Source organism: Eumetopias jubatus, unplaced genomic scaffold (assembly GCF_037043125.1).
Source record: "Eumetopias jubatus isolate StellerSeaLion01/CBP00866 unplaced genomic scaffold, mEumJub1_p1.0 scaffold_47, whole genome shotgun sequence".
NCBI classification, from domain to species: domain Eukaryota; kingdom Metazoa; phylum Chordata; class Mammalia; order Carnivora; family Otariidae; genus Eumetopias; species Eumetopias jubatus.
This window is the reverse complement of record NW_028274853.1, coordinates 337038-361337: the sequence shown is the minus strand read 5'-3', so window position 1 is coordinate 361337 and position 24300 is coordinate 337038. Positions and strand designations below refer to the sequence as shown.

General features: G+C 40.7%; 1 protein-coding gene across 7 annotated transcripts in view; it reads right to left on the bottom strand.

Moving 5' to 3' along the window:
- LOC148161863 (uncharacterized) overlaps positions 1-24300 on the bottom strand; it is a 155477-nt gene that overhangs the window by 113994 nt on the left and 17183 nt on the right. For 3 of the 7 annotated variants that reach the window (XM_088020515.1, XM_088020517.1, XM_088020516.1), the window contains exon 3: positions 10023-10081. The exons of 2 other annotated variants lie outside the window; for them this stretch is intronic. In XM_088020515.1, coding sequence (XP_087876641.1) covers positions 10023-10081 — 59 coding nt within the window. Of the gene's footprint in view, positions 1-10022; positions 10082-17795; positions 18030-24300 lie in introns of all 7 variants that reach the window. 2 more of the 7 variants (XR_015767306.1, XR_015767309.1) reach the window with 1 other exon arrangement.

Genomic DNA, 24300 nt, shown 5'->3' with positions numbered 1-24300 from the left:
TTTAAGGCATAGATTGTGGCAATGGTTTCACAAATGTATATTTACCTCCATATTCAAGTTGTGTCAATTAAATATATACAAATTTTTCTATGTCAATCATACCTCAATAAAGTGGTTTTTAAAAGAGAGAAAGAACTAGAAACTAAAAGAAAACAATAACTTCAGACATAAATACTAAACTAGAAAGAACACAGGGATAAACATTTTGGAAGAGCATTTAAATATTATTTTTATTTATCATGCATGTAGGTTTACATGCTTAATCATGAACATCTAGACTCTAGACTTCCATTCTTAAGAAAGATATTCACACAGAAAAAAATCTCTCAGTGAAAAATGATAGATTATGACATCATGAGTTAGAAAAAAAAAAACAAGTTCCCTGACTTCAGAGGAAGAACTTTTAAGTCACCCAGCCAATCTTCCCCTCCACCCGCTACCTTTCTTGCACACCTGGAATACTCTCTTGCCCAAGTTGCCAAGGGCTTTACTGCCACACTGACATGGGTTAGAATCTTATTGCATGATCTCAGACAAGTTATTCAACTTCTCTAGGCTCTATCTTCTTGATCTGTAAAAGCAGATAATATATATAATCTACCAATGGTTTAATATGTGAACTAATGTCTGCAAACGATTTGGCACATAATAGTCAGTGCTCGGGAAATGTTAGCACCCTTTCTTATCACTCATGAATTGACCCTTCGGTTTATCATATTTGGCTAGGCCACAGTACCCAGATATTTGGTCAAACATTATTCTAGACGTTTCTGTGAAGATATTTAATTTTTTTTTAATTTTTTTAAATTTTTTTAAAAGATTTTATTTATTTATTTGACAGAGAGAGACACAGCATGAGAGAGAAACAAGCAGGGGGAGTGGGAGAGGGAGAAGCAGGCTTCCCGCCCGGTAGGGAGCAGGATGGGGGGCTCGATCCTAGGACCCTGGGATCATGACCTGAGCCCTGGGATCATGACCTGAGCTGAAGGCAGACGCTTAACCACTGAGCCACCCAGGCGCCCCAGGCTGATTTTAAATGTTAATCTCATCTTTAAAATACACAGAGGGGCGCCTGGGTGGCTCAGTCGTTAAGGTTAAGCATCTGCATTCGGCTCAGGTGAAAGAATGAAAGAATCTCTGAAATGTCCTTTTTCTTCTTTTTTTTTTTTTTTAAGATTTTATTTATTTATTTCAGAGACAGAGAGAATGAGAGAGAAAGCACATGAGATGGGGGGAGGGTCAGAGGGAGAAGCAGACTCCCTGCTGAGCAGGGAGCCCGATGCGGGACTTGATCCAGGGACTCCAGGATCATGACCTGAGCCGAAGGCAGTCGCTCAACCAACTGAGCCACCCAGGCGCCCTGAAATGTCCTTTTTCCCCACTCCTGGCCAAACACTGTGCCCCAAAGCTACCCCTTTTCTCTTGCCTACCTCATCTTATGAATCCTGCTTATGACTGGGGCGCCTGGGGAGATGATGATGCTTTCGAATTGAATGCGTTCGGTGCATTCTTCAAGGAGGGCCCTCTCTGGCTCTGACAAAGGCCGTTCAGATCCTAGAGGCTGGGACTTTTGTAGGGACAAACGGCTGAGGGAAAAGAGAAGCAGGCTTTGTGCGAAGCCCTGAATGAAGCACTTTCCATATAGAGAGTCTGAATGGGAGTGGTCTTATCTTGTATTTTTGTGAAAACCAGCTTTCTTTTCCTCTCTTCTCATTCCCTCTATCCCTCTCTGTCTTCCTTCCCTTCCTTCCAAAAAACAGTTAATTAGCTGGTACTATGTTCCTGACACTGTTTATATGTGCCAGAGATGCATCAATGACCAAGACAAAGTACCTGTACTCGTGAAGCATGAGTTCTAGTAGGGGAGAAACACATATAAAATACAGATAAGAACAGACAGTGGCAAGAGCTAGATAGAGAGAGACTGAGAGGTGCTGTTTATCAGGATTAGGCAGGGAAGTCCTCACATTGAGGTTGAAACCTGAATGGAAGGAGGCAACATACAGAACTCTATGGGAATATGATCCTGGACAGAGGGGACAGAGTCAAGAATGTGGTGTGTTTGAGGGATGAAAAGATCAAAGTATCAGGAGCATGGTGGGCGAGGGGAAAATGGCAAGAGATGAGATTGGAGAGGGAGGCAGAGGTCATATCACATGGACTTTGGAGGCCAAGGTAAAGAGTTTGGATTTTATTCTAATAATCGAGGGAAGCCATTGGCAGGTTTTAAGCAGGAGAGTGATGGCGATCTGATTTATGCATTCCATATATTTTTGACCTTTTCACTTGAACCCTGGCTAGTAATTTTGAGTCTGGCAGTGCCATTAGAAAGCCTCAAATTACCAGCTCTAAATCAAATTGGTCAGAAGTGCTGTCACCCTTAGTTGAGAGTTGAAGTCAACATAGGAATCAACCCAATTTAAAAATGAGCAAAGGATTTGAATGACGTTTCGTAAAAGAACATATATGAATGGTCATTAAGCACATAAATAGATGAATGAACATTAGTCAGGAAAATGCAAATTAAAATCACAGTGATACGTCACTATACACACACTAGAATGGCTAACATTAAAGACAGACAATATTGAGTGCTGGTAAGGATGTGAAGTAACTGGAACTCACATACAGTGCTGATGGGGCTGCATAATGGTACAGCCACTTTGGAAAATAGTTTGGCAATTTCTTATATTTTCACTTTACTGTAAGATTCAGAAATCCCCCCCTAAATATTTACCCAAGAGAAATGAAAGCATATGTCCACACAAAGACTTGTACACACATGTCCATAGCAGCTTTATTCATAACATCCAAAACCTGAAAACAATCCAAATATCCATCAACAGGTGAATGGATAAACAAACTGTGGTGTATTCGTACAGTGAAACTCTACTCAGCAGTAGAGAGGAATGAACTTCTGCTACAAACAAGCAGGAATAAATATGAAAAATATTTGTTTAATAAACAAAACATTGTTTAGCAAAAGAAGTGAGATGAAAAGACAGTGTTTAATGTGGGATTCCACTTATATGAAATACAAGAACAGACAATAATCCACATCGACTGAGAGGAGATCAGTGGTCGCCCCCGGGACTTGGGGTGAGACAATAAAAGCCTTGAGGAAATTTCGGGGGATGATGAAAATATCCTGTATCTTGACTGTGGTGATGATTACACTTATGTAAACAAATCAAACCATATATTTAAAATGGGTGCATTTTATTTATGTGACTATAAAAACCAGCAGGAAATACTTGCAGGATATTCCCACGAGGGAGCCCCTGCCTTTCAGAAAAGCTTGTAATCCCAGGCTCTGTTAAGCCTTGGGGAGTCAATACAGAGACACACCTATCTTCTTCTTTCCTTCCGTTTCCCACTTCTAACTCCAAGTAACCCCAACTCCAAGTTTCCCCACCAACTGAGTCAAGTATGACATGGAATTATCATTTCTAATAGGCAAGACTAATAAGCTACCCAAATATCCAGCAACAGTAGAATGGATAAAAGACACACTACGTAACAACAAAATGAATGAATTACGGCTACCCACAACAAAATGGGAGAATCTCACCAACAGTACCGGGTCCAAAAAAAAAAAAAAGAGCACTCACCTAAATATACCCCTCTACCCCATGGAGTTTTCTAGGCACCCATGTTGAAAAGCAATTAACCACAAATTTAAGGCTTTGTTTCTGAACTTTCAATTCTGAATTTTTGCGAGTTCTATGCTGTCTACATTATTCTAACGTTGAATAAAGTTTTGGAATGGAAAAGTGTGAATACTAAAATTTTATTCATCTTTTTCAAAACTGGTTTTCACTATTCTGGGTCCCTTCTGTTTCCATATAATTTTAAAATCAGCTTGTCAATTTCTGCAAAAAAGTCAGCTGGGATGTTGAGAGGGATAGCACAGAATATGTAGATCAATTTGGGGAGTACTGCCATTTTAACAATATTAATACTTCTAATCCATGATATCTAGGATGTCTTTCCATTTACGTAGGTCTCCTTTAGTATATTTTGACACTGCTTTGTACTTTTCAAAGTACAAGTGTTGCACTTTTGTTGCTTATTCTTAACAATTATTTCATTTATAAGTATTTTATTCTTTTTAATGTTATCATAATGGAATTTTTTTCTTAAAAAAATCACTTGAGCCTTTGGGTGTGTCTATTTCTGGGTTCTCCACACCATTCCACTGATCTTTATTTCTTCTTACACACTGTGTTGGTAAATAAAGCTAGGTAGTATGCCTTAACATCAGGAAGTGACCCTTCTCACTCTATTCTCCTTATGAAGGCCGTTTTTGCCATTTTAGCCTTGACAAATTAGTTTTAGAATAAGCTTATTGTGTCTAAAAAAGTAAAAACAAAAAACAAAACTTCGGGGCACCTGGGTGGCTCAGTGGTTAAGCATCTGCCTTCCGCTCAGGTCATGCTCTCAGGGTCCTGGGATCGAGCCCAGCCTCAGGCTCCCTGCTCCATGGGGAGCCTGCTTCTCCCTCTCCCACTCCCCCTGCTTGTGTTCCCTCTCTCGCTGTCTCTCTCTGTCAAATAAATAAATAAAATCTCTTAAAAAAAAAAACCTCGCTGAGATTTTAATGGGAACTGTATTAAACCTATATTCAATTTTAGGAAAACTGGAATTTTATAGTGTCTTTGATTACTTTCATGAACACAGTTATTTTCAGCATACCTAAGATTTTGTTTTCATTAGTACTGCCTATAAGAGTACTTCATTTTTAATTTCAGTTTCCACATGTTGGAAATGGGATTGGTATTTGAGTGGTGATCTTATAATTGGCCACTTCGCTGAACCTATTCATTATCATTAGTTCCAGGTTTTTCATCAGTTCCTTGGGATTGTCTATATACACAATCATGTCGTCTGCAAATGGGGACATTTTTATTTCTTCCTTTCCAATCTGAATTCCTTTAATTTCCTTTACTTGCCTTATTCTATGTAGCTAGAAATGTCAGTTAAATAACAGTGGTTAAGAACAAACATCCCTGACTTACTCCCAGTCTGAAAGGAGAGGCATTCAGAATTTCACTGTTAAGTATGATGTTGGCTCTATGTTTTTACAGATGCCCTTTAAATATAATTAAGGTAATCACCATCTAATCCAAACTGTGGATAGTTTTTATCATGAATGGGTGTTGGATGTAGTCACATGTTGATATGATCATATAATTTTTTTTTAACCTGTTCATAGAGTGGATTTCACTGGGTGATTTTAGAATGTCACAATGGGCCTTAAGTACCCGGAATAACCTCCACATCATCATGATGTCGAATTTTCTATATATATTGCGGATATCAACACGCAATTATTTTCTTAAAGAATTTTTTTTGTGTCTCTATTCACAGGGAATATTTGTTTTCTCTTTTTGTGCTCTCTTTCTCTTGTGCTGACAGGAGGATAGTAACTGGACTCCTAACACGAGCCTGGGCAGTGTTCCATCCTCAACTATATTCTGGAAACTACTGGGTAAAAATGACACTAGTCTTAAGAGTCTCAAGGAATTCTTCATTGAAAACATCTGGCCCTAGATATTTCCTTCCTGGAGATTTTAAATTGCTAACTCCATTTCCTTACTGTTTGTAGAACCATTCATACGATCTGTTTAATTCTGACCGAGTTCGGATAGTCTGTGGTTTGGGAAGAATCGGTCCATCTCATCTAAGCTGGGGTACAGCTGTCGGTGGCGTATTCCGCAATGACCCTTTCAATGGCTCGGGACCAGCGGTAATGTCCCCTCTGTCATCCCTAAGATTGGTGAATACTTTTGCTTTCACTGATTTACTATCTTGTCTTCCTATTCTCTGTTTCACTGATCTGCTCTGATATTTATTTCCTTTCTTCTGCATGCATTGGTTTAATTCTGCTCTTCATCTTCTAGTTTCCCAAGCGAGGAACTTGGATTATTAATTTGAGATCTTAAGTCGGCACTGACTGCTATGAAATTCCCTCTCAGCACTGCTGTACATGCATTCCGTGTACTTTGTTGTCTTTTCATTTTCATGCAGTTATATATATTTTGTTTCTGAGATACTTATCTCATAACTAGAGCACACTGTTTACTTTTCACATATTTTAGAGTTCTCCTGTTGCGCTGTTTCTAGTTTCTACTTTGATTCTACTGTGATGAAACAACCGCTGTATGATTTCAAATTCTTTTCCAATTTTTTGAGGTTTTATGGAAATGCTTTATCTTGGTACATGTTCTATGGACACCTGAAATAAATATGTGCTCTCCTCCTGTTTGGTAGAGTGATCTGTATACGTCAGTTAGATCTGACTGGCGGATTCAGTGAGGATCTTCTGTCACTGCTGATTTCCTGCCCAGCACTTCTATCCAAGGCTCAGAGAGTGGCGCTGAACTTCTCACTCATAACTGTGGATTTGTCTATTTCTTTTGTTCAGCTCCAACAGTTTTTGATTCATGACTTTTCTGATTCTGTTATCTGGTGAGTGCAAATTGAGGATTATTTTCTTCTTCCTGATGGGTAACCCTGATATCATTATGTGATGTCCTTCTTTATCTCCAGTCATTTTCTTTACTCTGAGCTCTATTTCACTGGATATTAATATAGGCCCTCCTACTTCTGATCAATTTTTTGTGGTTTATCTTTCCCATCCTGTTACTTTCTTTCATCCTACCTGTGTCATTGGATTTAAATTCCTCGTGAATGGCACACAGCTGGGTCTCACTTCTTTATCCACTCTATCTCAGGATTGGTATATTCAGACGGCTCATAATAAAAGTAATTACTGACACATTAGAGTATAAGTCTGCATTTTATTATTTGTTTTCTATTGGTTTCCTCTGGTATTCATTCTTCGGTTTCAAATTTCCTGCTTTCTTGTGTGTTACCTGAACCCTTTTCGGGAGTCCATCTTAGGATCTCAGACTGTATCTCTATGCATATTTTTTGTAGTGTTTGTTCTGGGTACTAAAATATACATGCTAATACTTATTAAATTGTTTAAAATATTTATTAAATTGCATTCCCTCAAAAAAACAGGATAAAGAAACTGTCTTTCAAATTTACCTGTTAAAAAAGATGTTTAGGCTGAGTAACGAAGGAGGACCCCTCAAGTGTCACCTTCAGTCCTGCTCTGCTTGTGTCCCTCTGGATCCTTCTCAAACACCTGGACTTCAGAGCCGATGTTAGGACCTGGACAACCTTCAACTTCTAAGTCTCCTGTTCCAAACAGTTACCCTCCTTGACACATTCCTCAAGTAGTAATATTTAAGTCGACAGATTCGTCTACAATTTTAGGTACTTCTTAGGAGGGTGCCTTCTTAAGCCAGGAAACAATCTTCTTCGGGTTTTCCTTCTTCGCCCTGCAAGCATGATCTAACCTTGACTCTGCAGAGTTCTAGCCTACCACTTTCTAAGTGCATGTCAATGAGCTGCTTCTCCTACGGAGAGTTTGAGGCTGGAAAACGAGGAGTTTATACCCGGACTCATCTAACATGAAAGCCCACATTCTACTCTCTCCCATTGTCCAGGCTGCTGCTCTCCTGTGAGCTGTACAACACTCCCTATACCCGCAAACCTGGTCCAGGTTTGGTGAACACACTTCAAACACCCACACAATGACTATCAATACACTAAGTTTAATTTCACATTCAGATACAGAATTAAAAGGGCTACCCTCAAATGTAAAATCCACCATGGAAATATCCAAGCATTAATTCCTGAGTAGCAGTATGGTCAAATAACAGAGAAATTACTTTTCTGGTTAGTGATAAGTACTGCTAGGATCCTTAAATAAAAAATAAAAGGACAAAGCAATTTGCAACCATATTGTTACTATTTCTTAATGATGGTTAAGTCAACCAGTAACTTTTATCACTACAAAAATCACAAAATTGGTTTAACAAATATAAATCCACTAAAAATTTATCATTTCATAGTAATTACTAGAAATTATATCTCAAATTTTTCAATATGAGTGTAAAACTGGAAATATAAAAAAACTAAGTCAGGTACAGAGGCCACCCCTATTTTTTAGCGTACAACAACATTTCCTAAAGGCTAATGAAAATATTTTAGAAGTCCTGCTGCTACCAAATCTGTAAACATCAGGGTCAGGTAGGGACCGTACACATGCTCGTATACAATATGGATCTAGTGCGGGAGGACTACCCACACCGTGCTGCCCAGGGAGCACTGAAGTGACAAACAGAAAGAAAGACGTACAGCTACCACCGCATTCAAGTAAAACGTTTCCCTGGACGTCTACAAAGGCCCACGTCACTCATCCATCTCTCACAGGTGGAGAGCAACCTGGGGGCCAGAGAGAAGCTCAAGGGGAAGGCCCAGACACAGATCTAGATGTCTGTCTTTCACATCCATCTATAGAACTGAAGAGATGAGCTCTTACAACGTGGCCAAGATGGGCTCACGTGTGACTCAGTAAAAATGGGAGCACCAAAGGGTGCACCACTCCACCAACCTAGGCTGCAAAGGGAAGGAGAATGCGCATAAACAGGAGAGCAAAGGAAATGAGAAGGCCAAACAGCATTCCCTGAATCACAACGAGAGACTATCTGCTCTTCAAACCCCACCATCAACACTATACCGTCTCTTACAAGGGAAACAAGAGGTGATGGAAGTCACTGCTGACAGCAGGTCCCAGCCCCGAGTCCACACTGCTGGCACTCCCACCTTCTCCAGGCAGGCCACTGTGAGCTGCCCTGTGGAGGGCCCCCCCCACCCTCCCCACTGTGGACAGGAATGAGGGAGGCCTCCAGCCAAAATCTCATGGAACTGAGGCGCTGAACCTGCCAACAAGCCTCGAGTGAGCTGGAGGTGACGGCCACTTGGCTGACTACAGCCCCGAGAAGGACCCACACCAATCTATACCCCAATTCCTGACCACAGAAACTGTGAGGTAATCAACACTGGTGTTTGACTCACATATGGCTCAATCATCTCTCATGTCAGCATTTATCCTACAGAAACAGGCAGAGATGGATGTAGAAGGGTGCTCACACAGCACTTTATAATAACAGCAGAACACAGACACCACCTGAAAATCTAAGCATGGATCAAAAGCTAGTAACTTACAGTGTCCAGACAACTGAATGCTATAGAAATGAGCTCCAAAATCAGTTTGTTCAATTTAGTCCCATTTTGTAAAATCAAACATACCCAAAAACATTCTCTGTATACAGATTACTGTAGCAAGATAAAGCCCACTTTAGTCTTGAGGAAAAAGACCTTCTTGTACCAAACATCTCCACGATGTGGCTCAGGCTGGGTACATGGCACCAGATGGCAGCATGGGCTCCAACTATTCTTGGAAGAGGCCCTAATAGAACTTCTCAAACAAGAATGTTTTTTCAAAGCTGTTCTAGAGCCTTAAAAACAGAGAGAAAAAAAAAGAAAGAAAGAAAAAGAAAAACCAGAGGCTGTGCATTCATGCACCGTTCCTCAGAGAAGTCAGGACATGCAGAAGTACTGCATCCACAGCAGGTGGCCCACCCAGTCACCCAGCAGGGCACCTGAAAACTTCCCAGTCTGACACTGAGGGGTTTCTTAATGGCCTTTTCCTACAATGGCCTAATAAGCCTTTTCTTTCTAAGATTCTCTTACTTCCACTGACCTTTCCTTCTTCAAGTTTCTCAATCCCAAGAATAATATCCAATTCCCATGTGTAATATATCTGTCTATAAAAGGAGGTTTTAGAAAATGAAACATATTCTAAATAGGTTCTAACTAATGTAATTCTTTGGTCCAATGAAATAATCCTAACAATGCAATATTAAGCAGTTCACACATGTCTTCTTTTAGACAAAATACACTTTCACCCGCACACACTGAGTGCACTGAAGCCGGCTCCGGAGAGTCTGGGTTTCCTTTATGTCCATCGTATCTTACACAAGGAGTCACGAGTTAGAATCAGTGTCTCAGACCATTTCTCTTCAGATTCAAAGTTACTGCAATCAGGCTAAACGTTAATCACTGGCATAGACAGGTCTAAAATATATAAAAAATGCATCAACCTTTTCCACTATGATGAGGTCTCCAACTTGTATGTCTGAACTCTTAACGTGCACTTTACCTTAAAAAAAAAAAGAAGTATAATCAACTCAAGGAAACAACAGCACACCAGAGTTAAAGTTTCAATTGAAAAATAATACTTTAGAAATAACTTTTGGGGAGGGGGGGAAACACTAGGAATTTATCTGTACTTATACTTTCAAAATAAATTTATTTCACACAGACACAGTCACTAAAAATTAACTTCTCTCAGTCAGCTCCAAAGTGCAAACAGTTAACTGCCCCCCAATCAAAGATGCGGGGTGTGGGACATGGCTCCAGCCGGAAGGTTCTTCCCAAATCTGCCATTATTTCAGGTCTGGGTCCAGCAATGACGACGAGAAGCAGCACTAAAGATGATTTAATGAGTGAATAAAATGAAGATATAAGATCCTCATATTAATATTGTGAATGCCTTGATGGACACGGAACTGACAGACAAAAGTAAAGAAAACGATACATAAAATCACCGTGCACTGGTAGCTTTACAGATGGTTCCGTACTGGTAACTGATACCGATAAGGCTGAAAGCCTTATCGAGAAGTGATTCTTCTACATGATACAGTGTGTAAATTCTTAGATTATCTATATAATATCTAGTATCATAATCATCTATAAAATTTAACAGACAGCACTATATAATGTGAAGATCATACAGAGTAGATGAAATGTTATATACATAACTCGAGATGCCATCCTACATGAGTAACAAAACTTACTCAAGTTCTCTCTCTCCCTGGGACTCTGGACCCTCCCTCCCTCCGTCAATCTCCCTTTTAGAACTGGCAACAGCCTTGTGGATCTGTTTTTACCTTTTAGTGGCTCTTTTAACATGGGAAAAGACCTATGTCTTTACATTCAATTTATTCTGAAAGCTCACAGAACAAGAGGTAAGTTCCTATCACATTATCAAAAACTAACATTACCAGCCATACCACTTTTAGACCACGTTCAACTTATTACAAACTTATTTCCTAAATACTTCTTGAAGCAGCTGAGTTTCATCAGTGTCACACCTGTTCCTAAAGATGTTTTGAGGACATCAAAAAAAAGTTCTGTAACTATTATATTTTTTCATGTTCCTCAAATATACAATAAACACATAAGGACTAGAACTAGTGGGGGGGAGCTATTTTTTTATTCATATTATAAAATAGCAATGTTCTTTAAAATTACATGTGAAACAAATCTTAAGATATCTTCATAAGTGGTAAGTATACGTCTATTCATAGCCAGAAAGTATACTTACAAAAGAATGTCTATTTTAATTATTTTTTCATTTGGTCCCTTCAAGCTTCATTGTCTGTGCTCCCACGATTATGTTTTCTATAGCTAAGCACCAGGCAGCAAAGTTACTCACTGATCTCATGCTGAGTATTACTCAACAGAATGCCTGTCTTATCACTTAATTTTATTTTCTCTCCTACTATCCAATCCACTTTTCCTTCCCTTCTGCTTTTCTATATTCTTTACAATGGACCCATTCAAAAAGGAGAGGTAGAGAAAGAGCTGTAATCATAAGATAAAATAAATGTATAAATAATTGATACATATTTTGAAACAGAAAAATATATCCTTTTCTGACTCCTTAATCAAGATCTTATATTTCTGAGAAAGAGAGATATTACTCACTCGGTCACATAACAAACACAATTTATATTTAATAGCCTTTAGTTTGGGGGCATTATATAGTGATTTTTATTCGTTTCTATGGAACTTACTTACAATTTTATGTTTCAGGAAGACAAGTGAAAGTAAAATACACTGGAGAAAGTTCTCACGTTACAAATATGACAATATGAACAAAACAGAAGGCTATCATGTCAAACCAGTATGGCAATCTGCCTCACATACCTCCTCAAAGTACACACTTCTGAATTTTGAAGAATTGGTCAAATTGCTTAATGGCTCTTGGCTCTCTAACAATTTTAATTAATCTCTGTGCAGGGGACTCCTTGTACTTCCTTTACAGCCTTGGTCCCATGAACTCACTGACTTCTCTTCTCTTTCTTCAAGAGCAGTTAGGACATTAGACAGAAAAGATGGAGGAATATTACTTGCTCCCCAGGCACCTGACCCCCTGCAGTGACAGCCCAGCACCATGACCCTCGCTGCCCAATGGGAACAGCTCATGCCCACAAGAACGGTTTGATTTCCGGCCACCCTTTGTGAACTGAGGTGACAGCTGACCATAGTGACATACTATTATCAGAGTTGGGGGACTGATAACAGAAGAAAAAAAAGAAAATCCCTAAATTTTACATGTCATAGCACAAAGAAAAGACAGAACTGCCACCTGCTCTCACAACCCAATAGAGCCATCAACAACGCAAAGTGTTTTTGAAATGGGCATTTAATATTTAATAATTTCAGGGGTGCCTGGGTGGCCCAGTTGTTAAGCATCTGCCTTCGGCTCAGGTCATGGTCCCGGGGTCCCGGGATCGAGCCCCGCATTGGGCTCCCTGCTCAGCGGGAAGCCTGCTTCTCCCTCTACCACTCCCCCTGCTTGTGTTCCCTCTCTTACTGTGTCTCTCCCTGTCAAACAAATAAATAAAATCTTAATGAAATAAAATAAAATTTAAGAATTTCAGAGTTACACTTGAGAGAAGCAAGTTCTAAATACAGTAATGATGTATAGGCCAGCACTTATACCTAAGGACAGTTGTTTTTAAAAATACTGTTTTCAATTTACCTGGAGTACAAGCTGGGGCCTTTTCTGGTGAAATGGTTAACAGTGAATGTTACCAAATAAGGTTAACAGCCATCCTTCCCCCTCTCTAAACTACTGCAATGAAATCCTTCCATTAAGCTCTCCTCCTAGCAAAAAATGTTCCCAGCCACCATGCTTCCAAAGTGCAGCAGCTTACATGTTTCTCACAGAAGAAAAGCATTCGACTGGCTTGTTGCATGAACCAAGTTTCACAGGCTTCTTTGAAAGATCAAGAAGTAACTCAAAGGACTACTTCTCCTTACTCCAAAGCTTCTTAAACATAGACCCTGCCCACCAATCTCAGTGCTATTCATTTTTTACCTGAATAAAGAGAATATTCCCCTAAATGGTCTCCATTACTATCAACTCCCTAATTCAATATGAATTCCAGATGAAGTGGGTGGCAAAACTAAGGATTATGTTTATCTCCACCAAAAAAAAATCTCCATTTTTGACAATTACTTAGAAGATAATTCAGACTTACATCATTATACACATATTCTTCACAACCAATCTCAAATTAATTTTCTGGCTTTAAAAGGGTCTACATTTGCTTTTAGCACTGTATGCTACAACTCTCTGGGGCCCGAGTTCTCTATACTTGCTGTTTCTTTTGACTGGAAGCCCTCCCTTCACAGCCCTCCTTAATTCCACAGCAAACAGAGCCTCCCAAAGCCTTCAGGGACCCACATGAGCGCCCAGTATGCACGCACACCTCTGACAATGTGCTTACCTGCTATGAACAGACTAACATCACAGTGTCTACTAAACCCAGATCCTGTGACAGGTTCAAAGCATAACTGAAATATACTTTTATGACATTTAGTTTGTTTTTTGCAAATGCATCAAACTTACCCCACTTCAAAACAAGACAAGTTTATGACCAATCTATTCTTAATCAGTTAAATGAGCCAAATGTCGTAATGGACCAATGGCAAAGTAGCTCTATAAGCCACACTGAACCAGACACAGATTACCAAATAAGGATGAAATTATATCATTACTTCTTTCCCAACAAAACACACACAGGCAATAAGAGTGGAAGATAATTAAGCAACTTTTTAAAAAAGGAACTGATGACATATAAATGGCACTCTAGAAGGTCACCAGGGGATGACACATGTAGTTCCCAGGCAGACAACTGCACACTACATTAGCAGGTCGTGTGGCTTGTCTTTGTTGTTTGGGTGGGACCGGCACCCCCCACCAACTCTCTCAACACTTTAAGTGGCTGAGGAGGTAGAAGCCGAATTTAACATGGATTATGAAGCAAAGTGGGTAGCTGGGAAATGTAATTAATACGTTTATTTACATATAGAAGTAAACTATATTTTAAAAGAGACCTAGACTCTGAAAAGAAATATTGCTGAGAGAAATTTTAAAACTTAAATAAAGGGAAAGATCTATCTCATTCATGGGTCAGAAGACGTAGTATGAATAAGATGTTGATTCTCCCTCAAATTTATCTATAGATTCAATGCAATCCCAGTCCAAATCGTAGCAGGCATTTTCTACAGAAATCGACAAGCTGATTCTAAAAGTCATATTGAAATACACAGGACCTAGACGACACTCTGAAAATGAGAAACAAAGTTGAAGGGAAAACAGTACATGATTTCAAGAATTATTATACAGCAATGGTAATCAAAAAAGAATGGTATTAGCATAAAGAGAGACAAACAGATAAATGGAGAAGAGAGTCCAGAAATAAACCCACAGATAAAAGACAAGTGATTTTTTTTTAAAGATTTTATGTATTTATTTGAGAGAGAAAGAGAGAGAGCACAAGCAGGGGAAGCAGCAGAGGGAGAGGCAGAAGCAGGCTGAGCAGGGAGCCAGATGCGGGACTCGATCCCAGGGCTCTGGGATCATGACCTGAGCCGAAAGCAGGCGCTTAACCGACTGAGCCACGCTTAACCAACTGAGCCACCCAGGCGCCCCAAAACACAACTGATTTTTGACAAAAGTGTAAGGCAATGCCATGTGAAAAACATCACTCTTCCAAAACATGGTGCTAGAAGCATTTGGATATCCACATGCGAAAAAAGTACTTACACAAACACCAGGTACTGGTACAAAACTTTACTCAAAATGGATATACCTAAGGCAAACCCTAAAACCAAAGAACTTCTAGAAGAAGAAACATAGGAGAAATATAGCAGAAAATCTTTCTGAACTTTAGTTAGGCCAAGCAAAAGCACAATCCTAAAGGAAAAAACTGCCAAATCAGACTTCTTCAGCTAGAACATGACAGGGGCTGGAAGCAGCGTGAAGGCATTAAGACCAAGGAATCGGCAGCTGAAAGCCACTGGATCGGGTGTAGGAGGGAGGAAGAGGGAGAGACAGGAGTGCCTTGCGCCACGTGAAGCAGCCCTAGGCCCTGCTTGAAAAACCACCAGCACGTGACAGGGCTGCAGAGGAAGAGCGCACTCAATGAAGTCCAGAAGGTACACCAGGTACATCGGAGAGGTCTGCAGTGGGAGCCAGAGGCAGGGAAGGAACCTGAGGGCTAGAAACACAGCGGAAAAGGCAAGGGTACGAATAGAGATGGACAAAGTCTCGTGACAATGAAGGGCGCTTTACAGTCTGAGGCTGGCCCCGGTAAGCGATGGAAACAAAGACGGGCCCCGTGAAACCCGTCTGGGAGCACACAGGCCAGGACTCTGCTCCGGCTGGGTGGCCCATTCTGCCTTCAGCTGAAGGCGGGCAGCGGCAGGGAGGCATGTGGTATCCCTCCCCCAACACAGGCTGGGGGCAAAAGTGGGAACAAAATGGGCAAGGCCCTGCCCACAGGAAACCTACACTCCAGAGAGCTGACAGAAAGCAGAGCGAGATCAAATACAGTGATGTCTGAATGGTAGTAATTACAGCCTAGGACATTAAAAAAAAAGAAAAAAAAGGAAATACTGCTGTTTTGGGGTGAGGGTTATAAAGCATCTTGCTGGAAGTAACCAACTTTTACTCTTAAACATTCACTAGCAATAATTAGAGTAGTTTTAAAAAGCATTCTTTAGCAGTAACAAAAAAATTAAGATGCTCAAGTTAAACAAAATCAAATCTTTTTCTTGTTCCATCAGTAAAAAAAATGAGATAGCTTTAGAAAGAATATGGAAATAATAAAATATTCTATCGTGGTAAGAAACATTTAAAGCACATAATGTTCTTTACTGGATCAATTATATTAGGCAACCACTTCCCCTCTAAAATGATGTCCCTAGCTAAAACAGTCTATACCATCCATGTAATTACCAACAGAGTTCAGAAGCTGCCAGAAGAGTGTATCCATACAGAATACTTTATAGCCCACCACGGCACACATCTTTTGCCTGAAGCAATATGCAGAACTAAATAATGAAATTAAGTATCGATTGCAATTCACTGCGTTAACTGAAGATTTTGTAGAAAAGTACAAGGGTTTGAAAAATTAGTATCTCAATACTAAATATTTTCTCAACTAACAGGTACAAATGAAAATTTTTAGGGTCTTACTACTGACAGGACATTTCAAAGTCTTGGTGAAGCCTGCTGGTGTTTGCATAAGAGAAATGTCTAATCTTTGTTTTCTGTGCTTAGAAAGAATTGTTATACATCTACCAAATGTTAAAATACAAAATATTGTTAATATGAACAGTCCATAATTAACAAGTTCTAAGGTTCTCAAACACGAAAACCAGAAGCTTTATGAAAAAGCCTTCCTCTCTCCTGGGCCTACAAAGGTACAAAAACTCCAAGGCCCTACATGAATCAGCATGGTGACATTACTACTGAGAGGTATATGAACTAAAGATGGTTCAAAATTGTCCCTAGTCTCTCATTTCCTTAGATTTTCAATAATCCCATGGCAGTTTCTTACTGCTCAAAGACTCCCAAGTGTGGAGGCTGACATCGATCCTTGGTAGAAGAATGAAGAAATCACGGATGAAGACGGCAAGCCACCATGAGCCTATTTATGAGGTTTCGACGCCACTGGTCTAACTCACAAGCAGAAGGAAAAACTCCCAATCATCTTATATTTAGAGTGTTTCGTGTTTCTCAGGGAAAACAAGAAAAAAATGAAAACGAAAAATAACTGATGGAGAAAGGGAGGGGAGGAGGGAGCGAGGGAAAGATTTTCCAAGACACTAGAACATGCTAAAAAGGAACATTATTTAAAACTGGAATGGAACTGGCACGGAAATCTGGATGAGCCCGTGCAGCAGACAAGAAAGCGAAGAAAAGGGCCCAAACAAATCTGATCCATTTCTCCAAGGTCTGAGAAAAGAGCTTTAGTAACGTTAATAACTGCTTTTAAAGGAACTAACTAACCATTTGAGGAGAAAAAAGAAGACAGATCCCTTTCTCCATACAACGCACACCTGATACGTAAAATTACAAGCGGCTACGGAAAATGAACACACAGAAACACTGTAGGGAGATTAAAACACTCATTTACATCGGGGTTGAATGGACCTTCTAAGATTGAAGTAAAAACCACAGAGGAAAAGATCAGATCTACATACATAAAAAGTACAAATTTATCTACATTTAAAAGAAAAAGATACAAAAATGAGTCAAGACAAAAATATTTGTCACCAGATAAATTTCTTAGAGAAATTATGAAAAGGTAAAGATGTATGAAAAAAGATGAATAAACTTTTATCAAAGATCAAAATGAACAATGAAATGTTAAAAGGTAAGCAGCAAGCAAAACACAAGGAGAGCATTTTTCACCACGGAAGTTGGCAAGTTAAAGAAAGTAAAGCGGGCAAGGACGTCAGGAAAAGGGAACCCTCACTGGGCGGCTGGCTGACAAGATCAGGCTTCAAACTTTTCCTATTTGATCTGGAAATTCCTCGGGTGTCATCCCATTTCCTGAGTCCCTACATATGCCAGCCGCCCTACGTAACTCGGGAGAAAATAGCGGTATGAACACGGCTGAGAAGCCGATAATTAAGGGTGACCACCAGAGTGACACCAGGTAGCAGAGAGAGGTCCCAGATGCTAGCACATATAGGTACCTACACACAAAACAACAATCACTTCTCACCTGTGAAAAGGTACTTTGTGTTAGCCAGTTTTTTCCATTACTTTCTCGTGGCCCCTAATCTCCAAACAATGCAATAAAAAACACGGTGTAAAGGGGGATGCCTGGGTGGCTCAGTCGGTTAAGCGGCTGCCTTCGGCCCGGGTCATGATCCCAGGGTTCTGGGATCAAGTCCCACATCGGGCTCCTTGCTCAGCAGGGAGCCTGCTTCTCCCTCTCTCTCCCTCTGCTTGTGCTCTGTCAAATAAATAAAAAATCTTAAAAAACAAAACAACACAAAACATGGTGTATGAATATCATGAAGTTAAGCTCATACAGATCCTCTTAGGGTGACGTGAGGAAGAAAGACTGGTGAGGGTAATGAGTACATACCTAGTTCCGGGTATCTATGTCCACCTTGGTACAGCCACAGAGAACTGAACTGATGAGATAACAAATCTCAACTGTCTGTGTGTTCCTGACACATACTAGGATCAAGAACTACTGGGCGCCTGAGTGGCTCAGTTGGTTAAGCGACTGCCTTCAGCTCAGGTCATGATCCTGGAGTCCTGGGATCGAGTCCCGCATCGGGCTCCCTGCTCAGCAGGGAGTCTGCTTCTCCCTCTGACCCTCCCCCCTCTCATGTGCTCTCTATCTCATTCTCTCTCTCAAATAAATAAATAAATAAATCTTAAAAAAAAAAAAAAACTACTATTATATGGTACAAATGTAGTAATGTATACTGTACATTCTTCTATGGATGCTTTCCAAACACTGCTCAGACCACAGACAGGAAAGAAGACCGCATGATGTAAACACGTGAGAAGGTGAGCACATTTATCAAAGGACTGCTCTGACTACATACAGAAAACACACAGAAAGGACTCCCAAGTACCCACTGTTCTTCACCTGCACTGTCACAAAAGTGGACCACTGAGAGATGAAACCACTCGAATAAGAGAAGGAAAGTCACTGACGCCTCTCTGCGGACTGCATGGCGACAATCCATTCTGATTACTTCTGAGTTTAGGAGCTCTCAAGCAATTTCTGATGGGAAAATTCTGCTAACATTTGAGAATACTGTTTTTTAAAAAACCCAACTATCTGAAGACATGACTGTCACAAAAGGAAATCCTTCTTACCAAGTGGAACATGCAGTAACTCATGAAACCAGTTACATATTAGGATTTCCCTGTGAAAGTGCACATCACCCACAATGTGTAAAAGGCAGTAAAGACGGATTTTAAGATCCCTTGATTTTTCAAGAATAACTATGACACACAATTTCATTAAAGGCGAATTTCATTAAGATAATTCATGATATTTTATGTAAAAAAAAGCTACTAAGAATTTTAACAAGTATGTAGCAACAGTGTTGACGGTAAGGATCAAAGATGCTAAAACAGACAGGAATAAAGGACATGGCCACTTTCTGTGGATAAAGTTCCTTTTTGGCAAGGAAACTGGAACACCAGAAGCATGTAAATATGTAAATGTTCTTCCTCGCATACACACACGTGCACACACGCACAATGCCCACAATGTTCAAAGACAACAGACTTCCCTCTCTCCTATGTCTGAATATTAGAAAGTACGTTAAATAACAAAATGCCGTAACCATGACAAGAAACAGCTAAGACTGACTGCAGTCATCACCTGCAGTCACCTGCATCATTCTGCAATCACAGAATTCCAGATCCATTTCTGAATCGAAAGTCCCACATTAGCTTTAGGTGTAAATTTGGAATTTCCACCAACAGTGGGTGACACGATGTTGTCCTGCTGAGATCTGGTGGCTGATGAAGACAAAAACAAAACTCTGAATTTATCGTCCCTGCTAGGATAGTGCATGAACTCTTTAAAAAGCGTCGTCCAGGACTTACTCATGTTTGAATCCCGTCAGGTCATCGCAGTGTCTCACACACACTGGGTTCTTAGGGACTATCGGGAACCGAACTGAGAGCCAGCCAGTGGAATGACTGCAGCCAAGTGTGCAGTTCAGACACCTCTCCTGAGCAAGAGGTAAAAAGAATCAAAGTACAGAACGGCCCCACAATTCAAAGTCCTCGTCAGGGATTTTTGTAAGAGCTGCCAACAATTTCACATTCTCCTGCTAGGCTCTGACTCAGATGCTGTCCATTGGGCTAAACATGAAGAATAAAGTCGTCACAAACAGGGAGAAAGCAGTGACAGGGGCAGCAGCAGACACAGAGAATTCCCACACGGCAAGAGAAGCAGCTTCTCAAGTAACGACACATGCAGCTAACTAAACAGCGTCCGTGTCAGGGCACCCGGCTGGCTCCACAGGAAGCACGTAACACCCCTGATCTCACGGTCGTGAGTCTGAGCCCCACACTGGGTGCAAAGATAACTAAAACAATAAATCAATAAACTGAAAAAAATAAATAAAGAATCTCAGTGTTGACTGACATTGCATACCAGTTAAAATACTCTCTGCTTCTAACAAAGCACCCCAAAGATAGGAGCATACTTAAAAGTGGACATGGCTTTCCTTTTCCACAGAAAACATAGAGAAAACTTTTCCCAGAGTATTTCTACAAGAATGTGCTTAAGAACTCCAAATACAAAAAGATCAAATACTGTAAATATAACAAACCACAGTTAAGTCACATAAGGAAGTAGCCATCAATGCCATTCAAAGAACAGATCACTACGAAATACTAGAAATTAAGGAGATGAACGTATTCTTCACAAGAAAACAAATTTCAAACTAAAGTCAATGAGCATATACATGCATTTTTTTTTACATCCCAGATTTTACCTATCAGTCATTTGCATCAGAATAACCAGCCACGGAGCAAAGCACTACAGTTGAAAGAACACTGGGTTTGACATCAGAATGGTCTGGGTTCAAATATGAACTCTACCAAAACTGCAGTGGCTCAGGGCAAATCACATGGCCTGAGCTTCAGGTCCCTCACCTGTAACATGGAGATAAGCCAACCTACCTTGAATGGCAGTTATGCAAATGAGCAAGTTACTGACACTCACGAGGAAGTCAAAAAAAAAGCAGTATCATCATCATCTACACGTAAAAATGTCCTTCCAAAGATCACCAATGATGATCTATCTTGTTTAAAAAGGTAAATTTGCATTTGTCTTTGAAATAAACCCACTGACAATTATTTTTAAAATATTCTGAGTTGGAGTGTCACAGAAGTGTAAAAGATATGATTAGTATGCCTTCTTCATTTTTTACTATTTTTAGGTGACAATGACATAACAAAATCAGCCATTTTAAAGTGAATACAGTGCTGAGTCCATTCACGATGTTGTGCAACCCACTCTATCAAGCTCAAAAACATTTCCCTCACACAGAGGACGTGTCATGCCCACGAGGCAGCTGCCCCCCGCCCGCCGCTGCCGCCACTTCCCAGGGCCGTGGCGACCACAACCTGCTTTCTAGCTCCATTCATCTACCTGTTCTGATACTTCGTGTAAATGACATAGAGTCCGTGACCCTTTGTGTCTGATTTCTCTCACAGAGTGTAATGTTTCCAAGGGGCATCCGGGTTTATCAGTATTCATTAATTTTTATGGTTGGATAATATTCCAATGTGAAAAAACACCATAATTTGTCCATTCACCCACCGGTGGACATGTGGGCAATTATAAATAGTGCTGCATGAACATGGGTGGATGCCTATCTGCCTGAGTCCCTGTTTTCGATTCTAAAGGCATCTGGAAATGTCTCAATCCGCCTTCATTTGTGAATGAGAGGTTTACGGACATCCAATGCTTGGTGGATCATTTTTTTCTTTTCCCATCTTAATAATGTCACCCCACGTCCTTCTGACCTCCAGCGTTTCTCACTCAAAAGCCCTTCCTTGTGTGTTTCTCTCTTGCTGCTTTCAGAATATCCTCTTGGTCCTCGGGTTTCAACAGTTTGATTGTCATGTGTCTCAGTGCGGATTTCCTTGCATTTATCTTTCTAGGGATTCACTGATTTTCCCGAGTATGTAGAGTCATGTCTTTCATCAAATTTGGGAAGTTAATGGCTACTACTCCCTACAACATTCTCTCCACCCTTTCTCCCTTCCAAGATGCCCAGTGTGTGCACATGTAGTACACTTGGCACCACCCACAAGTCCCTTAGGACCTGCTTATTTTCCTTCACTCTTCCTTCTGCTTCTGAGAATGGGTAATTCCACTTGAAATTATCTAGTTATTGAAATTACCTAGGTTCAAGGTCACTGATTCCTTCTTCTGCCAGCTCAACTCTGCTGAAACTCTCCAGTAAGTTTTTCCTTTAATTTATTGTACTTTTCAGCACCAGAATTTTTGCCTTTTGCTTCTTTTATAATTCCTATACCTTTATTGGTATTCTGTATGTTAATACATCATTTTTCGGGGTGCCTGGGTGGCTCAGTCGATAAGTGTGTCTGCCTTCGTTTCAGGTCATGATCCCAGGGGTCCTGGGATCGAACCCCACACCTCGGGCTCCCTGCTCAGCGGGAAGCCTGCTGCTCCCTCTCCCTTTGACCCTCCCCCTGCTTATGTGCCCTCTCTCGCTGTGTCTCTGTCAAAGAAAGAAATATAATCTCAAAAAAACAAAACAAAACAAAAAAAACCCATCATTTTTCCTAATCCTGTCAGTGTTTTTCAGTTGTTTCCTTTAGCTCCTTGGACAGACTTAAGGCAGCTGATCTAGACTTTGTCTCCTAAGTCCAGAATCTGGGCTTCTGCAGGGACGGTTTCTGTTCATTTCCTCTGTGACTAGGCCACGTGGTTTCTCTGCATGTTCTGTAAGTTTTTTGTGGAAACCTGTACACTTTGACTATTATAATCTGGTAACTCAGGAAATCAGGCACTTCCCCCTCTTCTGGGTTTGTTTTGTTGTTCGGTATATGCTGCAGCCATGCACGTAGAGTGACTTTTGTAGACTCATTTTGTAAAGTGTGTATTCTTTGTCATGTATGGAGAGAAGTCTTTCAGCCAGTGTTTTGGAAAGGATTTCCTTGCATGGGGAGGGGGCGAGACTAAGAAAGGGAAGGATGGTGGGAGGGAAGAAGGAAGGCGTTGCGAGGGGGGAGGAACGAAGCAAGGGAGGGAGAAAGGGAGACCAACCTCTCCCGATCGTCGCAGACTGCCTCTGTGCTGGGGACTCCAACACAGAGCCAGGCTGCCTAGAACTCAGCCTGAGCTTTCACCTCTGCTTGCACTGAGCCTAGAGACTGGCCAGAGGCAAAACGCTTTCTCGGGGTCTTTTCTGAGTGTGATCTAGGGCTGGCCTTGGATTTGACTTTCAAAACTCCCCAGTAAACACGGGCACTTTTACATGCCCCAATTTTCCAAAGAAGTTCCCTCTCCAGCTTCCTCGGCTTGGCACGTGACCCTCTATTCTGTGTGTCGACTGTCAATGCTGGCCCCAAGCTACTGCTGCCTCTCCTCAGCCTGACATGGGCTTGAGAAATGCCCACCGGCTTTTGGCTCCTCTGTCCTGAGTGACATCCATGTTAGATGAAAGAAAGACATCCTGAGTCCGTCCTTCATGTGTCCCTCACAGGTTGGACAGACACAATTCTCTGCAAGTAAGTTCTGCTCTACTCCCTTCAGAGCAGGGTCCAGAGTCCCCAGTCCAGATTGTGGGCTGCATTCCTCATGGCAGGAGCTTGACTTTTCCGTGCTTCTGTGGAAGAAAGGAAGGGCATGCAGGACTGCCTCCTCTGCCAGTTTCTCAGATGCCACCATACCATTTAGTTCTGAATGATACAATTAATACACAGAAACAAATCTTTACACAGTCCAAATACCACAGTTAAAAACAATTTAAAAAATAAGCCAGGATCTGTATTATATTCTAAAAAAGACATACCAAGGTTACACCTAATTTGCCTGGCCATTCTGGGGACTCTCTTTTCCAAAACGCAAGCATACCTCTTTTCTACAACACACCTAACCTCTATCATGCCACAGCTTTAAGCATCAAAGCTTCTTAATAGTTAATCATTCAACTTAACCTCAAAAGAATAGTCTTTTCAATAAATGGTACTGGGACAACTGGATACTCACATGCAAAGGAATGTGAACCCATATCACACACCATACACAAAATATGAAATGAAAGTGGATCACACATCTGAATGTCAGAGCTAAAACTATAAAATCCCTGGAAGAAAATAAAGAAGTAAATCCTCGTGACCTCGGGTTGGTAAACTGTTTCTTAGCTCCAATGCCAAAGGCAAAAGCAACAGAAGAAAACACAGATGAGTTGGACATCATAACATGAAAACTCTGTGCATCAGAGGATACCGAGAAGAAGAAAACACACGCCACAGAACGAGACAGAATATTTCCAAACCATATGTTGACAAGAGATTTAAATCCAGATTGTATAAAGAATGCTTACAAGTCAATAATTAAAAAACAATTAATCCAGTTAAAACAGTAAGCCCGGGGACGGGTGAGCCTGGGGATGGGTATTTACGAGGGCATGTTCTGCATGGAGCACTGGGTGTTGTACGCAAACAGTGAATCGTGGAACCTACATCAAAAACCAATGATGTAA